This window comes from Acanthopagrus latus, chromosome 21 (genome assembly GCF_904848185.1).
Source record: "Acanthopagrus latus isolate v.2019 chromosome 21, fAcaLat1.1, whole genome shotgun sequence".
Classification (NCBI taxonomy): domain Eukaryota; kingdom Metazoa; phylum Chordata; class Actinopteri; order Spariformes; family Sparidae; genus Acanthopagrus; species Acanthopagrus latus.
The window spans coordinates 8,321,911-8,345,434 of NC_051059.1; the positions used below are offsets into that span (position 1 = coordinate 8,321,911).

The 23,524-nt window shown below is 43.5% G+C and overlaps 1 protein-coding gene across 10 annotated transcripts in view; it reads left to right on the forward strand.

The window, feature by feature from the left end:
• Positions 1-23,524, forward strand: part of tnk2b (tyrosine kinase, non-receptor, 2b) — a 62,695-nt gene that overhangs the window by 30,755 nt on the left and 8,416 nt on the right. For 2 of the 10 annotated variants that reach the window (XM_037083237.1, XM_037083229.1), the window contains 14 exons: positions 10,055-10,232; positions 11,433-11,509; positions 15,737-16,009; positions 16,248-16,400; positions 16,929-17,092; positions 18,131-18,250; positions 18,822-18,948; positions 19,097-19,243; positions 19,574-19,668; positions 19,888-20,082; positions 20,336-20,427; positions 21,061-21,183; positions 21,479-21,912; positions 22,163-23,377. In XM_037083237.1, coding sequence (XP_036939132.1) covers positions 10,070-10,232; positions 11,433-11,509; positions 15,737-16,009; positions 16,248-16,400; positions 16,929-17,092; positions 18,131-18,250; positions 18,822-18,948; positions 19,097-19,243; positions 19,574-19,668; positions 19,888-20,082; positions 20,336-20,427; positions 21,061-21,183; positions 21,479-21,912; positions 22,163-23,377 — 3,378 coding nt within the window. In that variant the 5' untranslated portion in view covers positions 10,055-10,069. Of the gene's footprint in view, positions 1-4,756; positions 5,299-10,054; positions 10,233-11,432; positions 11,510-15,736; positions 16,010-16,247; positions 16,401-16,928; positions 17,093-18,130; positions 18,251-18,821; positions 18,949-19,096; positions 19,244-19,573; positions 19,669-19,887; positions 20,083-20,335; positions 20,428-21,060; positions 21,184-21,478; positions 21,913-22,162; positions 23,378-23,524 lie in introns of those variants that run through there. The other 8 variants (XM_037083233.1, XM_037083234.1, XM_037083230.1 and 5 more) reach the window with 8 other exon arrangements.

Consider the following 23,524-nt stretch of genomic DNA (forward strand, 5'->3'; position numbering starts at 1 on the left):
TGAAGTGAGGGCATAACATTAACAACAGCTCAAAGTGAACAACACTGTAGTTCATGACCTCCCCTCCACACATGTATTGAGGCATACATACAAATTCTCTAATGTGTGTCTGACGTTAAAAAAAAGATAAATTACTATATTAATGTCCTTAAAGTGGCACCTACTTCTTCTCCCTTTTTGAAAAATCCAGTATATATTAATATTTCAATACTTTTGATTTTACAAGTTTAACTGCTGGACACAAGATGTCTCCTACTTGACTGTGAATTCCATTCTCAGTGTATGTGTACAAGCGGCTTCAAGTTTCCACATCACACTTGCTGAATATTGGACCAGTGCTGGCTTCCTAAAGTAGTTGGGGTGCTCCAAGGTCCATAGATTCCCCCCCCTGTTCCCTGATGATGATTACTCCACTTATACTACATATAGTATGGAAAATAAGACATAAACTGAAGCAGTCAGGAATGTCTCAACTCATAACCACCCATGAATAAAGTCAGCATGATGGATGATACAATATGTAACTGTTTAAAGGAGAAGTTTGACTTTATTGTTAACATGTAGATGATAATGAATTGATAATGGTGTGAGGGAGCTTGAAAGAGGTTGTGCTTTGCTGTCCTCACTAATAACGTATTAACCCAGTAAACTATATCTACATGTATTCATCAGGAATCTGTACAAATCACAGCGGATTAATGTTTGACAGTGTTTAGGTTAAATCCTCACGTCACTTTGAGTACAGTTCAATCCACACAGCAATCCTCATAACTTGGCCTAGTGCTGAGATCACTCATCCACCTGGCTGAGCACTGAACATCATCAGGCTGCTACCTAGTGGTGTCACAGTGGAGCTGCAGGTCAACTCGCACGCCATTAATCGTATTGGTCTAATCTGTTTAGTTAGGAGGCAGCTGACAGCACCGTGGCACATTCCTTCCACTGATTTAAAGCCGCCAAGCATCAGTGTAACTTCGGTATCTGACGCCTGTATATGCACTGTTCAGTAAACACCGTTGCACATTCATTAAACACGTCCTCCACTGTCACCGTCAAGTCCCGCCCCTTTCACCACAAGTGTTTCCTTGCCTATATTCTTTACTGTGAGCTCCCTCCTTTTTTTTACTACGTTAGATTTTCTTTCTGGCTTATTTTCACTTCTTGTGAATCACATTTTAAACTCAACAGATCACAAATCAGTTGGAGGGTCTTTGTCCAGCTGCTGATTTGCAGAAATGTGTGCTGTTTCATAGTCATGTGAGTTACATAAGTGTGCCTATACTTAAGCAAATGTTATTTTCCTACTTGTTAAAGCAATAACCCACTTCACTGTGACCCAGTCCTCCCCGAACCCACTAATGGTTAAAGAGAGCAGAGACCATGCGGACCTGGGGGAATTTTTATGCCTTTTAATGGCATAACTCACTTCAGGGAGTTGTGTTTCCAGCCCCTGTGTGAGAGTGTGTGTGGTTGCAAAGTGGGAGGAGAGGCAGGGAGGGGAAAGGGTCCTTGCTTTTTCCCCCTTCTAATGTCCTGTCACATCCTGCGTGCTCAATGATTTAGAGCCAGATTGATGACGTCACCTCTGCTTCTGAGCGACTGTGAGAATGAGACAAGTGATGGCTGAACGAGTCCAGGAGGAATCCACACTGAAATAATGGACAGTGAGGCAGCTGGCGCCTCAGCTATTTCTCATAAAACATTTGTGAACGCATGAGGAGAACTGCTTTAAGAATCTAGTTTGTTCTACATAATTCAAACCAATTTATTTATTTCTTTTTTGGTTTTGTTTGCGAAACATATCATGTAGCAAGAGAAAAAATGTTGCATTTAGCGGTGATACGATTTAGATTCTAAAAGAGGAGCGACATTCGTCACATGGATGTGGTTTGGGTACACTCAAACGCTGCTATCCTCTTTCAGCGCTTACGCAAGAACCATGTCAAACAGTACAGAAAAATGTGCTATATTGATATGTATTGTTACGCATATAAGAAATTACCTACATTAGAAGTATGAGATTTTAGTCATATCACACAGCCTTTACCATAAGTATAAACTGATTATGATTGTTCAACAAGATATTTTGAGAAATACCACCCTCAGACCTTCTGAATGACTTGACAGTAAATCAGATAACTAAAAACACCATGCTGGTGTTTTTTTGTGAATGGAGGCACACAGACACAAACTGACACACCAACATACCCATAAACAAAACCCTCGTACACAGCACCACATGCCCGCCGCCCTGCCTGTAATTAAAGTCAGACGTTTTATGACAACATCACTGTTTTGTTGTTGTTGTTTTCTCTTTCCTTCCCCTCCGTGACTCCAGCGCCTGCTCACCTCCCTTCCTCCCTCCAGTAAACTCAGACCTTCCTAATTAAAAGCAGAGGAGAGTGACGTGAGTGAGAGCAAAAGAGGGATGGGGAACAACATCCAAAGAGAAAGGCAGAAGGCTAAGTCAAATGCTGAATGGGTTGATTAACTAGCAGAGGGTCAAAGGAAAGCAACGAGGAGAGAGAACAAAAAGCTGTGAAATTAGAAAACCAAAAGCTTAATGGCGTTTGGCAAGAGAGGGGATGAGAGGCCGGCTCGCTGCTACTGAGGGTCTGAAAAGCAGCTGGTAAGGGTTTGTTTATAGTCAGCAGAGGGGCTGAGAGATAACATTTTTGGAGGATTAGAGGCAGGAAATAAAAGGCAGCACCAAATAAAGAAGAAAATGCAACGGGCTGGCCAGACCCTCGGGAGAGGGGGGAGGGTGAGAGGGAGGGGGCAGGGTGAAAGAGAAAGGATTAATGAAGGAGCAAAAGAAGAAGGAAGGAAAAGGCTTACGTTAGAGACTGGAGAGAATAGATGCCTTAGATAGAGGAGGAGAGAGGGAGAAAACTGAAGTAAGAGGGTCAGGTCCCATTAAGATAATAATTTTATTTCAGCTGTAACTTTCAAGTATAAGTCACCCACTGACAGACATCTGCTGCCTCTGTGATTTATCCTCAGCAGTCAACAGGCTTCTGTGTGTGTGACTGTAAACAGGAGATAAGTGGATTCAGTCTGCAAAGCTACTGCTGCCTATAAAACACATCAGGTTTGGCATTCCACAGAAAGATGTAGATAGCAGGTGTGTGTAGGGCTGCAACTACTGTCACTATTGATATTTTTTTCTATTAACTGATTCATAATTTATTAAAATGTCCGAGAAAAGTTCACAAATAAGGCTGTTTTACTTTTCTAATGCCCAAATCAGTGTCTTCAGATCGCTTGCTCTGTCTGATCATTAGTTCAAATCCCATTATCCCATTAGACTGAAGTAATATTGCACAGGACTCGCATTAGTTGGGAGGCCTCTAATATTACGTAATAATTGTGGAGAATGTTATCTTAATCCCGTGTGAAGCGTGTCCATACTTTGTAAAGTGAAAGATTCACCCCAAACTGCCAAAAATAGTGCTTCACACACTGATAAAGTAAGTAATTTGATGTGTAGCACAGATGCTTCGCCTCTGAAATGTTGATTACACAGAGCCCAGTTGCAATATGGCTTAGGACACACAGTGAACATTGAGAATTGGGAAGGTCAAGCAGTGATGTTTTGTTTATAAAATTACCTTACATGCCTGAAAAAGAGTTTTCTGTCGATGAACCAACCAATCGATTGATCCACTAATAGTTTCAGCGCGGGTTGTGTGATTTAGGATGATAAAAAGTTACTGTTATGTAATCTACTGGATGTCAGTGTTTTCATGAGGGAGGTTTTTTTTTTTTTTTACAGTATTTCACAAAGAACTATGAGAGGAAAAGAAATGTATTGATATCATATATATTAGTTATTTTGTGATTATAAACACTTAATGATATTAATGATAAACATGGTCATAGTCATGTGTATTCCCAGTTCAGTGTCAGTCGCACTACAAACTCCAAAACTGACATTTCTCCACTATGACAAATTTTAAGTGAAACCAGTAGCAATATGAGCCGAGATCAAGTAGTGGAGAGGGGGAATAAGTGGTCGGTGGTGGTTGGTGTGTGTGTGTGTGTGTGTGTGTGTGTGTGTGTGTGTGTGTGTGTGTTTGGGGGTTGCATCACAGGAAACAAGCTCTCCATCCTGCAGTTGAATGTGACCCTTTGGCCCTGGATCAAATGCTCCTCCGGGCTGAATACCATGAAGCCTCTGTCCTCTGCACCACGCACTGCTCTGCACTGCACGGACCGTCTGACTGACTGACTGACTGCAGGAGGGAATGGAGGCGGGGGGGGAGGCGAGGGCAGAAAGATAGGGTGAGGGGTAGATAAGGGAACGGAACAGCAGAAAGAAAGGTAGGAGGAAGAGTAGGAGACAACGTCAGGTGATACAAACACACATTATTGTTGTCTGAAACCACCGAGACACACATCGTGTTGCGCCCTGACATGTGAAACCAGAGACACTCACTCACTCTGGCTCTCGTGTCTCTGCTGCCTGCCTGACTGGCGAGCGACTGAATCGGGGAGAAGCCGCTCCTATTTTTAGCCCCACGCTCGATGGAAGGATGGAAAAGCAAACAGACAGTAGCTGCACGCGCAAAGACAGAGAGAGGGAGTCTGTGTGTGTGTGTGTGAGAGAGAGAGACACAGAGACAGAGACAGAGACAGAGAGAGAGAGAGAGAGAGAGAGAGAGAGAGAGAGAGAGAGAGAGAGAGGGAGTGAAAGGAAGGGAGGAAGGAGGAGTGACTTATTTGTGAAGTTCTGTAAGTTTGGATGACTGGCTCAGTGCTGTGTGAGGACACATGGCTGGACTGGGCACAGGGCAGAGCAGGGTGGCGTTCTCTGCTGCAGACAGCAGCTCCTAATCACTGTACAGCCTTTTTTACAACCAGTTTTAAGACTGTTGAAGTTCTCTTTTGCACACTGGAGTGCTCCATGAATGCCTCTTTGCCTTCTTGAGGGAGCTGAAGTTAAAGCAGGGGCTTACAGGACGACTGCCCCGCCATGGAATGCAGTAGATTTGTGGACTGGATCGTAGGAAGCTTTTCTTCCCCCTCTCGGGTTCGGAGCTGCGGGTCCGGGTCCAAGGAGTGCGTGCGCTTACTAGAATTCCCTCAGAGACCGGGGACGTCACACTGGGAGGACTGTGGCTTTGGTAATGGTTTAAAAGACAAGCAGCCACCTCTGGCCATTTAAAAAGCACACACGCACATTTACATTTTTTTTTTTTTGCACTTACACTCATCTGGACGAAGGAATTCAGGATGCGACGCTTTGACAAGCTGAAAAAGTCATTCCCCTTCCTGGCACACTTTCACGTGTATCGAGTAAGTCTGGTGTCTGTCTGCTGTCTGGCTGCTCCTCTGAGGGGCTTTATTATTTGGAAATATGACATGAGAGTTGTAACTATAGTCAGGATCATGTGGTCTGCACAGATGTTTGAATATAGAGTTTGTATCATGAATATGGTATGGTGTGTGTGTGTGTGTGTGTGTGTGTGTGTGTGTGTGTGTGTGTGTGTGTGTGTGTGTGTGTCTGTGTCTGTGTCTGTGTGTGCTTGTGTGTGCATGCGTATGTGTGTGCGTGTGTGCACTGTCCAGCTGGACTGAGGCCGTCCTCTGGGAGGGTTGTTGTTATTGCAGCAGGATGTTAGAGCAGAACAGATCTGATACAGGACATGGCTTTGGCCAGGAGGTGTGTGTGTATGTGTGTATGTGTGTGTGTAGTGTGTGTGTGTGTGTGTGTGTGTGCGCATTTCTCCACCGCCATGAGGAATGAGTTCAGGCCAGAGGCATTTCTCAGCATGGACATCATGTTGTTTCTCTGCATCTGAGTTCCTTCATGCCTCTTTCCCCTCCCTCTGTCACACTTGCTGTTTCTGTCTCTATTTTTTTTTTTACAATGTTTACCACATGTAATGAGAGATAATGTTAACTTTTAGTGGTTTGTTTTCATGTTTTGGAAATGTGTGAAGACTGTTTGGAGTCATTATAGTCGGGTTGTTCTAATAGCCATACCAGTATTGGAAAAACCTCAGATATTGCCTACAAAGCTGGATTGTGTGTCTGGCGAGTACACAAGTCTAATGATTTCTTTATTAGAGATGGGGCCCTGTTATTTCCCTGCAGCGTCTCGCACACTTGTGTGTAACTTAACAGATGTGTTACTTTACAAGCAGCCAGTGATGACATGTAAACTTCAAACAAGTACATTTACTCAAGTACTGAACTAAAGTACAATGTTAAGATAATTGTACTTGACTTGAGTATTTCCATTTCCATCACAGCCAAAGCAGCACATTTTTCAAATAAATCCATCCAGTGATGTTACTCAGTGGCTAAGTTACATTGTGGGTAATGTTGGCACTGTATTTAAAAAACAGTCCACTGGTCTAGCTTTGCGCCCCTAGAATGCTGTTTGACTCATCATGGGCAGTTTAAAAACAAATGATCAAAATACACATCGCCCTCTTATTCCATACATTCTTCTTCCTTTTTAAAACCTGGTGGCTACATGACCCACAATGCAATTTAGCCCACTGAGCGACATCACGGGGGCAGTTTTATCAGATTACATGCAGCTGCCTCTGGAGCTATAAAAGGGCTTATACTACTTTTTCACATAAGCAGTAATACTCCTCAAGACCTCTAAACACACTTCAATGTGTACAATTGGTGGACTTACCTTTGGATTACACTGAATATCAGATTTTGAAAGACTTTTACTCAAGCACTACTCAAATGAGTGACTTTCATTTTTACCAAATTTATATTTTATGACGGTACTCCGGCTTCCTCCCACAGTCCAAAAACATACTGAGGTTAATTGATCATTCTAAATTGTCCGTAGGTGTGAATGAGAGTGTGGTTGTTCGTCTCTATGTGTAGCCCTGCGATAGACTGGCGACCTGTCCAGGGTGTCCCCTGCCTTCGCCCTAAGTCAGCTGGGATAGGCTCCAGCCCCCCCACGACCCTGCAGAGGATTAAGCGGCGTACATATAATGTGTACAGATGATGGATGGATGGATATTTTATGACAATATGTTCACTTTTACTCAAGAATGGCTCTCGAGTGCTTTTTACAACACTGCCAGTAGCCAGTGTCCAAGAACAGCAAGCAGCTTGTGTAACTTACACCTCACCATAACATAACAATCCACCATCCTATCTAATACTGGACTTGTGGCCTTGGTTGGATTCCTCAGACTCCTGTCAAAAGTCACACCTAAAGGTTTGAACGTAGCGTTCCTCATGTTGACCTCACACCTATGCAATGTGCTTCATCCTCTTCATCCCATTACAGGGGAAGTCGAGATAAGCACCTGCTGGAAAGAATATAGTTTACACATCACAACATGACAAATGAATGAAGAACAGCTCACTATTTTTCTCTGAGTATCATTTGACAACATATGATCTTTGTCAGACTCAACCAAACCTCCTCCATTAATCACCTTATTCTTGTACAGCACATGTGTCCAGAAACATGTAAAACATAATATATATATGTGTGTGTTTCATGAGTTTTGTAAATTAGGTAGCAAGCTGATGGAGAAATATGATATAAGCACCTTGATTTTGACCCCTCATGCCTCAGATGTGACACTGTCATGGAAAGAGGCCCAAGAGGAAGCTGCCTTACGTCTTTGGCACAGCACAGTGAAATAACACTCACATGCTGACTGCCAAGGAATATCAGACTTGGGGGGGACGATGGTGGACATGATAGGTGCTCCGTACAGGACTATGTTGTGCCCTCATACGTAAATATTTCTTGCATGGCTGCGAAAGGAAACGTTTGTTCGAATGTTGCTGGAGAAATCTAAACTCTGCAGATCAAATCAACATGCCACATGGTAGGAGAGCATTCAGCACAGCTTAGTGCGGGAGTGGACCAGCCCAACGGGCCGCTGTATCGTCTTTCTCAGGGTAAGGGTCAGGCATGATGCAGCAAAATGCAAAATATGGAGATGGATTCAGATGACTGCAGCTAAAGCCACAGGCACCGCAGGCATTCACTGTCGCCTGCATCTCTGTACTCATACAGGTCATTTTATTATACTGGGCTAAGTTAATAACTGGCTTTATATACCTGCTTCTTTAGCTACAACGCTTAGGCAGATGATACATTAGTTGATCGACGGGGGGAAAAAAAACAATTATTTTTATGATCGATTAATTGTTTTACTAATTTTCAGACAGTAACATCATAACATGTTCTTTTCAGCCTCTCAAATGTGCACATTTGCCCTGTTTGTCTGTTTTATATCATATTACAGGGCTCCAGGCTGCGACTATTTTGGTCGTACATACACCCGAAAGTCTGCATGTCCTTATGGGACTTCACATTTTCACAAAAAACAGAGCAGATCCACAAATACTACACATTTAGCCAGTATCCCAGTCAGACAGAAGAAGACACTATTGATTTAAAATGAAGCTTTAACTTCATTTACTTTGATTCATTTGTAGCTTTGCTGTTTAGATTTTTAAGGCTGTTGCGATGCCTTGTGAGGGTGCTGTGACTAAAATGGACGAACACATTTATCAGCACCAAACCATTAATCTGGAAATATTCATCACATCAATCGATAATGAAAATACAGTAATCTTTAGTCGCAGCCCGACCTGCTTCACCCTTCAAGCTAACATTAAAGACTTGCAGTGTGCATTCGAACCAGAAAAGCTTGGAATTCGGTTAGAGCGCTTGGAGCCTGTCGCTGAGTCCAAAGCTGCATGTTTGGACGTTGCTGAAGAGATATCAGCTGACCCACTTTTATGTGCATCGCTATGAATTTGTATCAGGATACAGACATCTGGCATAACCATCGGGGGATTGAGCCCTCTGAGCAGAACTCGCATCAGATATTCATAGCAATGTTGTTGAGTCCTCCCATTGAAAAGGAACCACAGATACATGCTGTCAGGGTTTGTTTAAGCATGTGTGTATTTTATGTGAGACAGAAAGACGCTCAGGTCACAATCCTTTGACACGGAGGAAGCTGTGACACCCCCCCCCCCGACACTTTCCTCTGGACCTTGTAACCTTCCGCAGGAAGTTCCTCATTCACAGACTCTAATTACCACTCAATGCAGTGACCCCCACGCCCCCAAGCATCCACCCTAAAGGTCTCCCTGTCAGTCACTGCAGATTAGGAATGTTTGTCATATCTTTGTGTTGATTCGGTTGATTTACAGACTCACTGTGAATAATGCCGTGTGAGCAGAGGGTGTTATGGAGGATTACATGGACTCTTGTGGAGCTTCTTTACCTTAAATTGAACTCCATCATCATGACTACTAGCCTGATGAAGGAGCCCAAGATGAATTTTAGGTACGTTTTGTGCTGCTTACAGCTTGGTGGATTAAATAGACAGTGATGGATGGTGTTTTCAGCTGTGGTGGTATGTTGTGAGGTTGAGGACTGATGGTCTGACTCACAGTCTCATGAAGGGACGTAGCTTGCATATTGTGGTCTGACTGTTTAGGAGCCTCCCGTCTGTTTTCACTGACACTTACGGACCCCAGATGTGAATCATTCATCTCAAGTATCTGCCCAAAATACTACTGCTCTTTTCCAGAGTGTGTGTAAGTCTATTTGTATGTCACTGAAATATTTTGAAGGAGATAAACTGCTGAAGAAGAGGTGTATTAACACTACAATGACACAGGATCTGTGTAATCTGTGTAACTTTTGAACTAAAATTGCACAGTTAGTTTTTAGCACATACTAAATTTGGCCCCCTTTCCTTCGTGTCCTTGTTTATGTGATGTCAATTTGGACAACGTGGTGTGCAACATGTGTGTGTTTTTGAGCGTATATATGTATTTATAACCACCCGTGCACTATGTGGACTCTGATGTGAGTGTCTGAGCCTCTAAGCAGGTATTTCAGTGTGCTGTAAACAGCACACAATGGATCTGAGCTCAGTTTCCTCTCTTTATCAAAGAGAAGAATGGTTCGATTGTTGCTCAGTGACATTCTATGTGGCTGTATTTTGCAGGTTCGCGACCAAGTGTTGAGAAATCTGTTTCAAACTGTTTCAAACTTAATGTCCTCTATCATTTGTGCACATTTTTGCAGAAACTGGGCAGTAGCATGCAGTGTGAGGAAGGCACAGAATGGCTGCTGGAGCTGCTGATGGAGGTGCAGCTGCAGCAGTACTTCCTGCGGATCCGAGATGACCTCAATGTCACACGGTTGTCACACTTTGACTACGTCAAGAACGAAGACCTAGAGAAGATCGGCATGGGTCGACCTGGTGAGAAACTGTGTGTGGGTGTGTGTGTGTGTGTGTGTGTGTGTGTGTGTGTGGATTTAACTTTAAAAAATTCAACTATGTTTGCATATTCTTGGTTGAAATAACATCAGCCTCAGCTGTGTAACAACTGTTAGCGTTCTACTCGGCTAAACCAAGACGGTGCACATGGTTATCATTATTCTTCTATCATTAGCATGTTAGCATTTTCATCATGAGCCGGTCAGCATTATCACCGAAGACAGTCTGATTGTTGATGTTAGCATTTATTAGGATTTAGTTTAAAGTACAACACAACATAGCTGGTGGCTGTAGACTCTTGTTTTTACTTATCATTTCTTCAGATGAAACAGTACTAATCTTCATCTGTGACTTGGTTTCTTCAAAAGTCAGTTTTTCTAGATAAGCTGAGAGGATTTTTGTGATAAAAAAATGCAGCCAGATCAGAGAGTGCGTTTGGAAGCTGTCAGGCTGCCTGGCTTGTTTCCACTCTTTATTCATTCTTGAATAATCATGACGAGGCAGCATTTGTCTCCTCAGCTCCTCTCTTTTATCGAGCACACATCAAGACTGGCATTCCCCTGATCTTTCCTAACGAAGTCATGTTCTCTTCACTTGCGCGTCATTTTCATCTGTTAATTATACACTGCAGAGAGGTTTAAAGTTAATGTCCTCCCAATGATGTCTTTGCTTTTGTCTGACTATATAAGGGGGATATTCTACATCTATATATAGCCTCAAGTGTTACTTTTGTCTGCAGTAATAGCCGTGTTTCATTTGGCTCACCCTGAGCATAGCTGGAGTAAATCCTCCATCACTAATACCCCTAATATCATTTTAAAGCCACAGCTGGTAATTAGGCACAATAGGAAGGGACACTCAAGTGCCAAGTCTTTTGTGTGTACTACTTGTAAGTGTGTGTGTGTTTGAAATCCAGTTACTGAGGCCCTCAGGGCCTCAGCTACCGAGCCGCTTAAGACTAATTACACCCTCTTCTCCTGCTCATATATTCATTCACATCTTTCTCCTCTACTCCTCTGTTCTCACATACTTCTCAAATACACTACATGTGTGCCCTGCATCTTTTCTCTTCCCTCTCCAGTGTTAGTTCTTTTTCTGTATTTCCTCTCTCTGATGCAGACCCATAGGACTCATGTTTACCGCTGACCTTTACTGCGTTTCTCTTTTCTTTTATATCTTTTGATAAAGGACAGAGACGACTGTGGGAGGCTGTCAAAAGGAGGAAAGCCATGTGCAAGCGCAAGTCCTGGATGAGCAAGGTGACAGACATAGACAGACATGCCACACACATGCACGCACGCACGCACGCACGCACACACGCACACACACACACACACACACACACACACACACACAGAGGACTCATTTAGTATGGTATATGGTATGCTTGACATTGTGTCGCCACAGTGGCATCTGTCTGTCTGCCTGTGTGCCGCAGTGTGGACACAATAACTTATGAACAATACAAACTTTACACTTACTCCCTATACAGATGATATTATTACAGAAGTTAGGCTGTACAAAAAAAACTTTCTGGGGTACAGACAAATGGTCGCTTAGTAGAATACACACAAGGATGGGAAGTAAAATGACTTTTATTTTGTCTGAAAGTGATAGCTGTACAAAATGTACAATAACATGTTGAAAAAAAAAGGATAGATTTTTAGGAAGGCTTCATGCTTCATCTTTGGAAGCGTGTTTCTTCCGTTTCATTGATTTCAGTGGTAAAATGAGTGGAACAGAGAGCAGGAATTGTAACACACGTCAGGCAGAGTTGTTTGCTCAGGCTCAACGCTCCCTCTGGGAAGGGTTGCCAGGTACTAATACATATAACCCCGTCAGAAACAGAGAAACACCTATTTAATCTGTATCCCATGAAAATGGATGATTAATGGGAGAAATGACTGTTGGGAGTGAGAGAAAGAGTTGAAAATAGGGAGACTCATGATATATGGATGGATGGATGGATAGATGAATAGATATAATATAGTACAGAATTGTAAATATTGTATATTAACATAAAAATCTTCTAAAATGCAGCCTTTACCATAGTGATGTCTGTTAATCAGAAGTCTCACAGCAGATGAATCCAAGTCGGGTCACAAATCTGCATTTTCGCGACTACATTCCAAGTCTCAGGTCCCCAGCTTTGGTGATCAGGCACAAAGTGTTAACACAATGTCAAGAAATAGCTTCTGAAGCACTAACAGTACTGCATGTATGTAAAGAGGAGGTTGCAGTGTGCTCTGTGATTAATTTTAAAGACAAATTCCCATCTGTGCATACACATCTGTAGAGGACATTCCATTCCATGGCAATGAGCGAATCCACACTTGAATCAAGTCACAAGTGCTGGTGACACAGATTCAGAGCGTGCTGCATTCACAGAAATGTTGTCTCATGAAGCATAAAGTTTCTCTCAAAGAGACAGAGCCATGTCTGTTACTTGAACCTTAGACACACAAACTAATACTGAGTCTGATACACACACAAGGCGTGGAGGCATGAAGTGTGTGAGGGAATACTGAGCAGACATTGCCTGTGTGTGTGTGTGTTTATGTGTTTATGTGTGTTGGCTGTTCTCAGTGGAAGTCGTCGTGCTTGTCTTCTATAATTACACCTGTCTGTTTCCCCCTCTGGCACCATCCTCAGCTTGAGTAATCTGCTTCCTCAGCCCCCTGCGTGTGTGCGCGTGTTCGTGCGCGCATGTGTGTATGTGCTGCGCAGCCATAGCCAGGATCTTTTGAATGTCTAGCCTCCTATTTGAAACCCACTCGCCACACAGCGACCACAGAGACGTGGTGTTTTTTAAAAAAAGGTCTGCAGCATTATGTCATGTCTGTCTGGTCCAGTGTGAATGTGTAACCACACACCTCTCGCTACTGTTTATATCTAGCCAGTCAAATATGTCTGGCACTGGGGATTCACTGACACCTCTTTTTCACTGACGGTGGCGTTTCTGAGCGCTGACCTTTGTTTACGAGCCAATAATTCACTGCATGAATGTGACACTTGGCTTTACATTCAAGAGAAAGTTATGTGCATCTGATGTGTTGCATGTAAATCAGTGGTGGATGTTACCTTCCTTCACCTGGTATGTTATTTGATATGTAGCTTGATATTGTTCCCCTGAGTGTCAGCACCAGTCTCTGTGCATTCCTATTTTGGTAAACAGTCACATTTAGGGCCTCAACAAAACAAAGGTTTCCCTTAATGGCTCTGCACAGCACACACATTGTATGGTTCAAATTTAGGGGAATGGAAAGCTCTTAAGCACACACACACACACTCACACACACGGAAACATTCAGTTGACTTAATCTAATAGTGCTTCTTAATGAGTACTTCCTAACAGCATGTCATTCCTCCTGTGTTATCAGTGCTTAAGCTAAGAGACAGGAAATTTCTCTCTGTCCCATTATTGTGTGTGTGTGTGTGTGTGTGTGTGTGTGTGTGTGTGTGTGTGTGTGTGTGTGTGTGTGCACCTGTGGGTATGTGTTGACGTCACTCATGTTGTGGGAACATAAATCTTTTCACATAGTCACATTATGGTAAGTTTTAGAGTTAATGCAAGTCCCCATATCGTAGTGTAATCATTCAGTTTTAGAGTTTAATGTTAGGCTGAGGTCAGGTTTAGGAAAGTAATGATTCGAGCAAAGTCAAGTTTCCTGTGAATGTGAGTCAGTGTAGTGTCATCTAAAGTGGTAGGTGGTGGTGATTAAAAGATGATTGCAGATATCGACCTATCACAGATATATCGGTATTACCATATATGTTGTCCCATTATAACACATTATTAACATACTTTAAATGTGTTATGATGCACCTAAAGAGCTGTAAAATCATAGTTATAAGAAGCCCTTAATATTCGGAGTGCTATATAACAATAATCATAACACATTAAAAAGCATTCATGATGACTTAGGACGACAATACTACATAATTGCTGGTCCCTACTATTTTTGCAATGATCGTAGTGTATTTAAATTTTCATAGTTTTAATACATTATAATCGTTTATAGCACATTTTGAATGTGATAATAAGTTACTTTAGGCAGCCATTGGGTGCTTTATGTGCTGCAGTTAAAATGAAGTGAACATTGTTGCTTTAAGTGTAGTGGAGTTTTTAACACTAACATACATGTACCAATGTTTATAATGCATTATAGACTTTGGTGCGATAATAAGTTATTCTAGGTGCATTATAAGGCATTTTAGGTATATTCATCATGTGTTATAATGAAATAGAGATGTGGGCTTAATTGGAAAGTGTTATCAAAAGTTATTTTAAGATATTATGATGCAGAAAAAGATACTTGGGGCGATTTATAATCATTAAATCCCGAGTGAAGTTGACTGTTTCAGTGCATGGATGTCATTTGGGCTAGTTAGGCTGATTTGCTGCGCTGTAAAACATCCTGCCTCCATTATGTGTGTGTCCTTTCCAGTGTTTGATAGTCACATTTGAAGCATGATTTCGTGTTTATGTTTATATTCTTTATATGTGAGAATATCAGCAAGTCATCTGACTGCTGGCTGTAGCTTTACTCTGGTTTCATACCAGAGTCTCCTCACGTTACACAACACATACATGCTGTACAACACATTGGCTAGACATGCATGTACAACAGGAGATAAGGAAAAAGTTAGAATGTCTAGGCTCACTGTTGATACTGAATGAGGAATTATGCTTTGAAGTGTTAGCGCCTACAATGGGTTTAGTGGCTCTGTTGGTATGTAGAGAGGTTTGCTGAAGCTAACAAGCACGTCCATTAAGACTATAACAAAACAGAAAGGCTACGTTGAGACTGTTATTGGTCTGCTTGTGCTGCTTTAAATATTCTGTTCTCTCTCTTGTTGCGCTGGTTGGTCATGTAAATATTATGCAGAAAGTTAAGGAGAAGTTATTTTCAAGGAAAATCTCCCCTCTGCTGCCAGTGTTGCTCACAAGGGTGCGATTTAAAGTTAAACTGTTATCACTTCCATTTAGTGATGTCTGTGGGTGCATGGGTCAGTCCTGCGTGTAGGAGGGACATTTACTGTGAGGCTGACAGATATATAAAAGAGTAGGAGATAGACTTCATAATTGAAATGAGAGTCTGGCCATCCTCCCTCCATCTCCACCCTCACTCTCCAGCCCGGTGTCTCCTGAGTGCAAGTGACCAGGCAGAGAGCTCAGACCAATAAAGGCACAAGATAAAACTCAGATGTAGAGCTTCATGAGGGACATTTCAACTCTTCAGGCAGATGTCAAGACTCTGTGTTAGGGTTCATACTGTTATAAGGAGTTCAGTTCATTATGAATTCAGTGTTGTACTTGTAAACCAAGAGACGTGGCCTTTTCACTCTGAGATCATGTATATGAACATAAATGGGTAGACAGAGGGATGCTTCTACACACACATTTATTCTGCCTGTCGGTACTATAGATGTTTAGTTCCCCATTCCTGCTCACCCTGTTCCTTTCTTCTTCTTGTCCTCACTAGGTGTTTAGTGGTAAGCGTCCAGACGGAGGAGACTTCCCCCAGCAGGGCCAGCCGGCTTCCTCTTTTCGTAAGCTGTCTCCTACACCTCCGCTTGGCCTGGGGGAGGGAGTCCTGCCCACACAGCCCGGTGGCGGTGGCGCTCCTCTTGACGAGCAGCAGCAGGCTCTGACCTGCCTCATCCCGGAGAAGGACCTGACACTGTTCGAGAAGCTGGGGGACGGCTCGTTCGGTGTGGTGAAAAGAGGAGAGTGGCTGACACCTGCAGGAAAGGTGGTGAGGAGACTCGCACTTCACATTTAACTTGTATTACTATTTGTTGAAGAGACAACAGGTCACACAGCTGCAGTTGTTTTGCTAAAACACCCATCTTGTTTGCTTCATGTGCTGATGTAGGAATAAATAAGAGCAGGTGCATGACGGGGTGTACTCCGGGTGCTGTCTTTATGATGAGTCTGTGTATATCTGCCATGTAAATCACACTGAAAGGCTGAAATCTCTCTTGTTTTTCCAGCTGAACGTAGCTGTGAAGTGTCTGAAGACAGATGTGTTCAGCCAGCCCGACGCTCTGGAGGACTTCATCTGTGAGGTCAACGCCATGCACTCCCTGGACCACCAGAACCTCATTCGCCTCTACGGTGTGGTGCTCACACACCCAATGAAGATGGTAGTGGACTCGCAGAAACGCACACACACAGGGAGGACATATAAATAGAAACACACATACATACACACACACACACACACACACATATAGGTGTACGTCAGTCACTTCCATCGCACTTCCACCCACACATACTCAGCACAGATGTCCCTCCCAGGCATTCTCTCAGCTGGCTTCATGACCTTATAGTGTGTTAAAAATCAGGTCAAGCACCTTAAGGCCTTTGTCATGAGCGGAGAGAGTGATGGAGGAAAGAAGGGACACAGGAAGCGAGGAGAACTAAGATAAAGGCTGACATTTCTGCCTTGTTGTTTTCATCCCACTCTGACCCTCTAGTTATTTCCTCCGGTGTATTTTTGTTATGATGATATTCTCCTTTTTCTTCCACATACTTCTTCCTCCTATTCTCCTCCTCACAAACTCAAATCACACCTTCTACATCATCTGTTTCTCTTTCCTTTTACTGGTGATTTCCATGTTCCTCTTTTCACCCACCCTCTGCCTCCCTCTCTCTCTGTCCATGTTATGAAGGTGACTGAGCTGGCTCCTCTCGGTTCTCTGCTGGAGCGTCTGCGATGTGTGCGTCCTCAGGGCCCCGTGTTGATCCACACTCTGTGTCAGTATGCGGTGCAGGTGGCCTGTGGCATGGCCTACCTGGAGCAGAGGAGGTTCATCCACAGGGACCTGGCAGCCAGGTAGAAAGAAATACTTGATTTAATAAGTTTTAGCAGCTATATAAAAAAAAACTGTTTTTGAAGAGGGTGTATTCTCCACACTCTCTATGAAAGCCTGTTTTTCTTTACAAGCATGTTAAATTATTTATATTCCTTCTCCGTCTCCTCCACCCAGAAATTTATAGGCCATTACAGAGAGGTTTGGCCCAACAGTGCGATGAGTCACTGGTTGGCTGGCTGCGCTGGGTGGTCTAAGCTCTTGGCCTTGTCCAAATTCGTCACTTTTCACTTAACTTTTGACATGCTGTGGATGCTTGAGAAAATCTTAATAGCTGGTAAAAATGAGTCATTTTCCCACTTAAAGCTGTGATAAAATGGTAAAGACTCCATGCAGCTGTTACAGTAGATTTCTCAAGCTGTGGTTTCTAAACGCTGGACTGCTGAAGTGACAGTCTGCTGATTTTATAAGCTACAGTACCAGATGGTGAATTGTGTTCTTAATGCATCACAGTTTTATTTGATGCTTTCAATTAAAACCCACAGTAGGTCCTGAGTTGTAGGGCTGCGCTCAGACATGACTCGCCATGGACAACATTCTCAGTGTATATTTTTACACACATGGATCACACTCATGGATAATTCGTCAGCATTTTTGTATGGATCTAGTTAGATGAAGTAGTTTGTCTCCTGCCAGAGCTTTAGCCTTTCACCAAAGCCATAATTGGATTTAAATTTCATGTTCTGGGTCAAGTCCAAGTTTGGTAATTCTTTCTTGGACTTTTGGTAACAGCTGAATTTCTCTTTTGATAAAAATAGAAAACCTTTAGATTCCTATTCCTCATCTTTGTGGCTGCCACTGTATTTGGAGAGTTTTGTGAGCGTGTGTGAACTTACGAGTGTGTTGTTGGCATCAGTAGTAGGCCACCTAGGCAAAACTAAACAAAATCAAACAGCAATAATCTTAAATTACAGTTATTACAAAACTCTATAACAATATTGGGTGTTACAAATAAAGAATGCACAGAAAGTTACGTCAAATGTTTGATCCTCTGTCTTCAGGAACATCCTGCTGGCCTCAGCTCACAGAGTGAAGATCGGTGACTTCGGCCTGATGAGAGCGCTGCCGAACAACCACGAGCACTACGTCATGCAGGAGCATCGAAAGGTCCCCTTTGCGTGGTGGGTGGATGTAGAGAGCAGCATAATCACCAAAGCTGTGCTCGGATGTAGTCCAGGCATGGTTATGAGTGGTTTTAGCGGTTAGGACGGGAGCAAGATTTATTTTACTGCAGAAAGTTCTCACAGAGAAATCTTATTTGCCACAGCTGCATTCCAACCATGCTGATAATTCTTATAAAACAATGCTTGCAAAAGTCTATTTTTCAGATTCTGAGTCAGTCGAGTACTTAGCTAGCAATTTATTATTCTTTATACTGGTGCATATACTGCACATGATGTTTCCAAACATTTTAAAAATGCTTTTAATGTTTGAATAGCAACATTGAAAATATGTTCTTTACCCAGCAGTTGTAAAAGATTTTTATTGTTATTTTTTTTTATAACCTCAATTCATAACAAACGCTATCTCTCATGACACTTTTCAATGGGAGCAGGTCAGGACCATACATACATACCAAACTTTCCCTCTTGACACACTTGACAACAGTGGTGAGAAAAACCTCAGCATGGGCAGACTTAATAATTAATTCACTGTACTGTCCATGTTGAAGTTTGTTGTCTGTTCGTTCAGGTGCGCCCCAGAGAGCCTGAAAACCAGAACGTTCTCCCACGCTACTGACACGTGGATGTTTGGAGTGACTCTATGGGAGATGTTCACACATGGCCAGGAGCCTTGGCTGGGCCTTAATGGGAGCCAGGTGAATACACACAATATATGAGGGATTATTGCAAAAATATCTTGTGGCTAGAATAACAGTGGGCAAACCCTCAATTCTACACAGATACTGTATATTCTGCTTTTGTCATCTTTCTTCTTTCAACTCATTTCTCCGTTGTCACACTTAGATCCTGCACAAGATTGATAAAGAAGGCGAACGCCTCCCTAAGCCTGAAGACTGTCCGCAAGATATCTATAACGTCATGCTGCAGTGTTGGGCTCAGAAACCAGATGACAGACCCACTTTTGTCGCCCTGCGTGAGTTCCTGCTTGAGGTAGGAGGGCTGTCTTTTGGGTATCCAAAGACGTTTTGAAGTTTTATTTTAAAAAGCTTTATTTTTTCAATTTTAAGTTATTCCTTAGCTCTGTATTTGGATAAAAGTCCATCTTGCAAAAGACACATGATGATAATGTTGACACCTCTGGTGCGGAGACGCCAGTATTCCCTCCGAAATCCATCACCCTATAAATGGACTTTTAGCTCCGCCTGGTGGAGTTACTGCAAAGTAGAAACTGAAACATGTGGTCAGCTGGAAGGACTTGGACAACCAGTTCACAATATGGCCCATTCATAAAAGTCTGTTTCATTTCTGTTTGTTTTTTAGACCATGCCCACAGACATGTGTGCTCTGCAGGACTTTGACGAACCTGACAAACTCCATATCCAGATCAATGATGTCATCACCATCATAGAGGGGAGGTGGGTCTCAAGAAATGTTTTACATTTACTTAATAGTCCCACCAGCTAATCTCATTACTGAGACATACTGGTTATAGAGTATACATGGTTCTACAGTGATACTGGATTTCCACAATCTGCATGTATCATAAGTTGATAATGTTTAATGTCCCTGAAGAGAATGATGATGTCAACAGCTGTGGTTCCTCCTGTTTCATCCTCAGTATTTCTGTCTCTCAGGGCGGAGAACTACTGGTGGCGAGGTCAAAACAAACGGACCCTGAAGGTTGGACAGTTCCCCAGGAACGTGGTGACATCGGTCGCAGGTTTGTCAGCTCATGACATCAGCCGTCCTCTGAAGAACAGCTTCATCCACACAGGACACGGAGACACCAACCCTCATCGCTGCTGGGGCTTCCCTGACAGGATTGACGAGTAAGGAGCAGCTTCTGGCTTTTACATGGTCTAAATGTCTCTTTATTACTTTATGAATGGGTCTCCTGATTGAGGAAGTTGTGGTAAAAGTCTGACTTTTTGCTGAGTTGTAGTTTCAATTCTCACCAATAGATAGCAGTAGCACAGTATTCCAAATGACCATCAACCTTTTCCAACATGATAACGCCCAGGTTTGGTACGTTCAGGACTGAGACATTTACTGTTATTAAGTCTGTTCCTCTTCTCATTTCAGTCTGTACCTCGGAAATCCCATGGATCCTCCTGATGTCCTTAGTGTGGATCCCAGTGGTGCTCGGCCCACACAGCTACCGGGACGAGCTAGAAGTGAGTAAAAAACGCTGTAAATTAAGATGTGATGACTGATGATTGACACTTCGATTCACAAATACCAGGGAGGAAAAAAAACAGCATCACAAGAGCATCATTCATTAATATCCACCATCTTTGGGTCCAAACTCTTTAGTTTGTACCACTGATCAGCATTGAGCTCAAAGGTCTGCAGGACTAATTTTAAACAACCATCCTGTAGTTTTTTAAAAATTATTAATAAGCATATATGTGTGGGTATATATTCATTTTCTGCTAGATGAAAATCTAACTCACTTTTCTTTACTGATCATAATGAAAAATATAGAGCTGAGCCATACAGTCACATCTGTCTCTATAACTGACAAATGTGAGCATAACGTAAAAACATTTAGTTGTTGATTCTTACTGACATCTTCTATTGTGAAATGATAAAACTGCATGTTTAAACGGTGCAAATATATTGTTTAATCAACATGGCCGCCACACGCATTGCTTCTCCTTTTTCTTAACACTTGTTTGCAAAGCTAACATATGCAATCTGACATTTGCTTCCTGCTTCGTTTCCCTGACTTTTCTATCTTTGTTGCTTTCTTTTTGTTTTTCTCTGTTTCTCCTTTGCGATGTCGGGATTCGCTTTAATTTATCCAGAGGAGCCTCCTCCCCGCCCTCCTCAACCAGCAGTGTTAATCAAGAGTAAGTCTGGTTTCCCTCAGCAGCTCCTCACCCATTGCTCCTGCCCCCTCTGTTCCCTCCTAGCTCCACTCCTCAGAGGTACATCCCATACTTTATTGTCTTTTCTTTGCTTGTCTTTGCAGTGATTCTATCGTTTACTTTTATTTCCCCTTTTAACTTAATTGCTTACCCATCTTTCCACCTCTGTGTCCCTCTAACAGGTGTGCAGTGTCCTTGCTGTGCACTACAGGACTAACTTCAAACCTGGAGATTTTTTTTTGAGAGTGATGTGTTTTGCAATCTGGTGTGAAGTGACCTGAAGGACTGTTGGTGTCATCACCCTCTTAAGTTATCTTCAGTTAGTAATAAATGCATTATGTCTTTGTGTCCCTAGAGCCTTGTTATGACCCTGTAAACAACGATGAAGATCTGACCTCGGTGGGACTGAAGAGATTATCGCTTCGGAAAACAGGTTCTGTCAAAGGCTTAAAACTGAAACCCGCTGCATGGGTCTCTGCTTCCAGACAGGGGAGTGGCCGCACTTCAGGCTCAGGCCACAACCCCAACAGTGAAGTGTCCCTCATTGACTTTGGGGAGGAGTTCCCCCCGCCCACACCTTCCCCCTCCCCGGTGGTTGAATTGCAGATTCCTTCACTGGCAAAGCTAGCTTTGGAAGCGGACAACATCCTGGACCGGACTCCGCCTCAGAGTCCGTGTAGATCGTTGCCCCGCCCCCTTCACCCTACGCCAGTCGTGGACTGGGACACCCGGCCGTTACCCCCACCCCCGGCCTATGATGATGTAGCCCAAGATGAAGACGATATGGAGGTACGGTAGGAGGTGATACAGCACATTTTACATGATTGGTCAACTAATTGTTAACTATTTTGATAATTAACCATTTCAAGCAACAATGTCATTTGCTAGTTCCAGCTCCTTAAATGTGAAGATTAACGGCTTTAATTTGTTATTTATGATAGTTAAATAAGATTCTTTTAGTTTTGTAATTGATCATTAAAAAAAGATTTTAATAATCATGTAGTTTGGTTGTAAATCTCTTGTAAATCTCTCCACAAAGGTGAGCTCCATCAACAGCTCAGAGCAGCAGCATGAAGAGGAGCAGAGTGAAGTCAGTCACCCAGATGAGGCTCTCTGTCTGGGACAGAAGGTGGAGGGTGAGGTTCTTGTCTCTAGGGGTACAGACAGAGCAGGTTTCGAGGACAACCTCTTCCTCCTCAGCAAGCAGAGCCAGGGCCTGTCCACCTCTTTCTCCCAGTCAGCTGAGATCTTCCAAGAGCTCCAGCAAGAGTGCATGAGGAGGCTCAATGTGCCGACTGGAAGTGCTGCACGGTCGAGCTCACCGTGCCAGAGCTCGGCCTTGTGTCCCCAGACTCCACAGACCCAGGAGGGACTGCAGCAGACTGTCCTCTCCTCTGAGGACAAACCTCAGATCCCCCCGCGGGTCCCCATACCCCCTCGCCCTATAAAAAAGGGGGACTACACATCTGCTCGCTGGTCAAGGGATCTCTCGCTGTCTCCGACGCCAGCTGACACCACAGAGGACATTTCGGGCCCAGGCCCAGGCCAGGACCGACCACCTCAGATCCCTCCCAGGGACCCTTTGTCCCAGCCGGGCTCTAGGACTCCCAGCCCCATGGGCCTGGTGGTGGGCTCCCCCCAGCAGAGAGTCTACTCTGTAAGCCCCTCCACCATGCAGACTTCCCTTGCCTCCTTCTCTTCCACACACACACACGGCTCCTACCTCTCCACCTCTCCAGGTAAACTCATGCCCACCACACACAGCTTTGCCTCAGATCCTAAATATGCTGCACCCAAAGTGATCCAAGCGCAGGGGAAGGACGCCGCCAACAAGGGCCCTTGTATCCTCCCGATCGTCCGTGATGGCCGCAAAGTCAGCAACACCCACTATTACCTTCTCCCTGAGAGGCCCCCGTACCTCGACCGCTACGACCGCTTCTTCAGGGAGGCGGAGAGCCTGTCTGCCAGCGGTGTGGAGGAAAGACATTTACGGCAAGCCAACACAGCCACTGTCAGACCCATGGTGGTCAGCAGCCAGACTCTGCAGGGACACGCCCAGGGACAGGGGCTTGTCCAGCCAGGCGATCTGAAGGCTAATTTCTCCTCCAACAACAACAGCAATCTGGGTGGGCCAAGGTCAGGGATGAAGACATCAGTTAGTCTCCCTCGTGTCTGTTCAGACGGGCTGACAATGCTCACTGCTTCCTGCACCAGGACAGACGGAGGAGGGAACTCAGCTGACAGGGTGAAAATGGTGAGGCCAGAGATGTTTCTGTTTCTTTTTAATGCTTCAGGAAAGAAAGTGCTGATCTTTCTTACTTTCTCTTTCATGATGAATGTTAAACCACTGCAGTTGAATAGTTTACCTGCCAAAAATAGTTGAGCTTATGTCCTCCTTAAA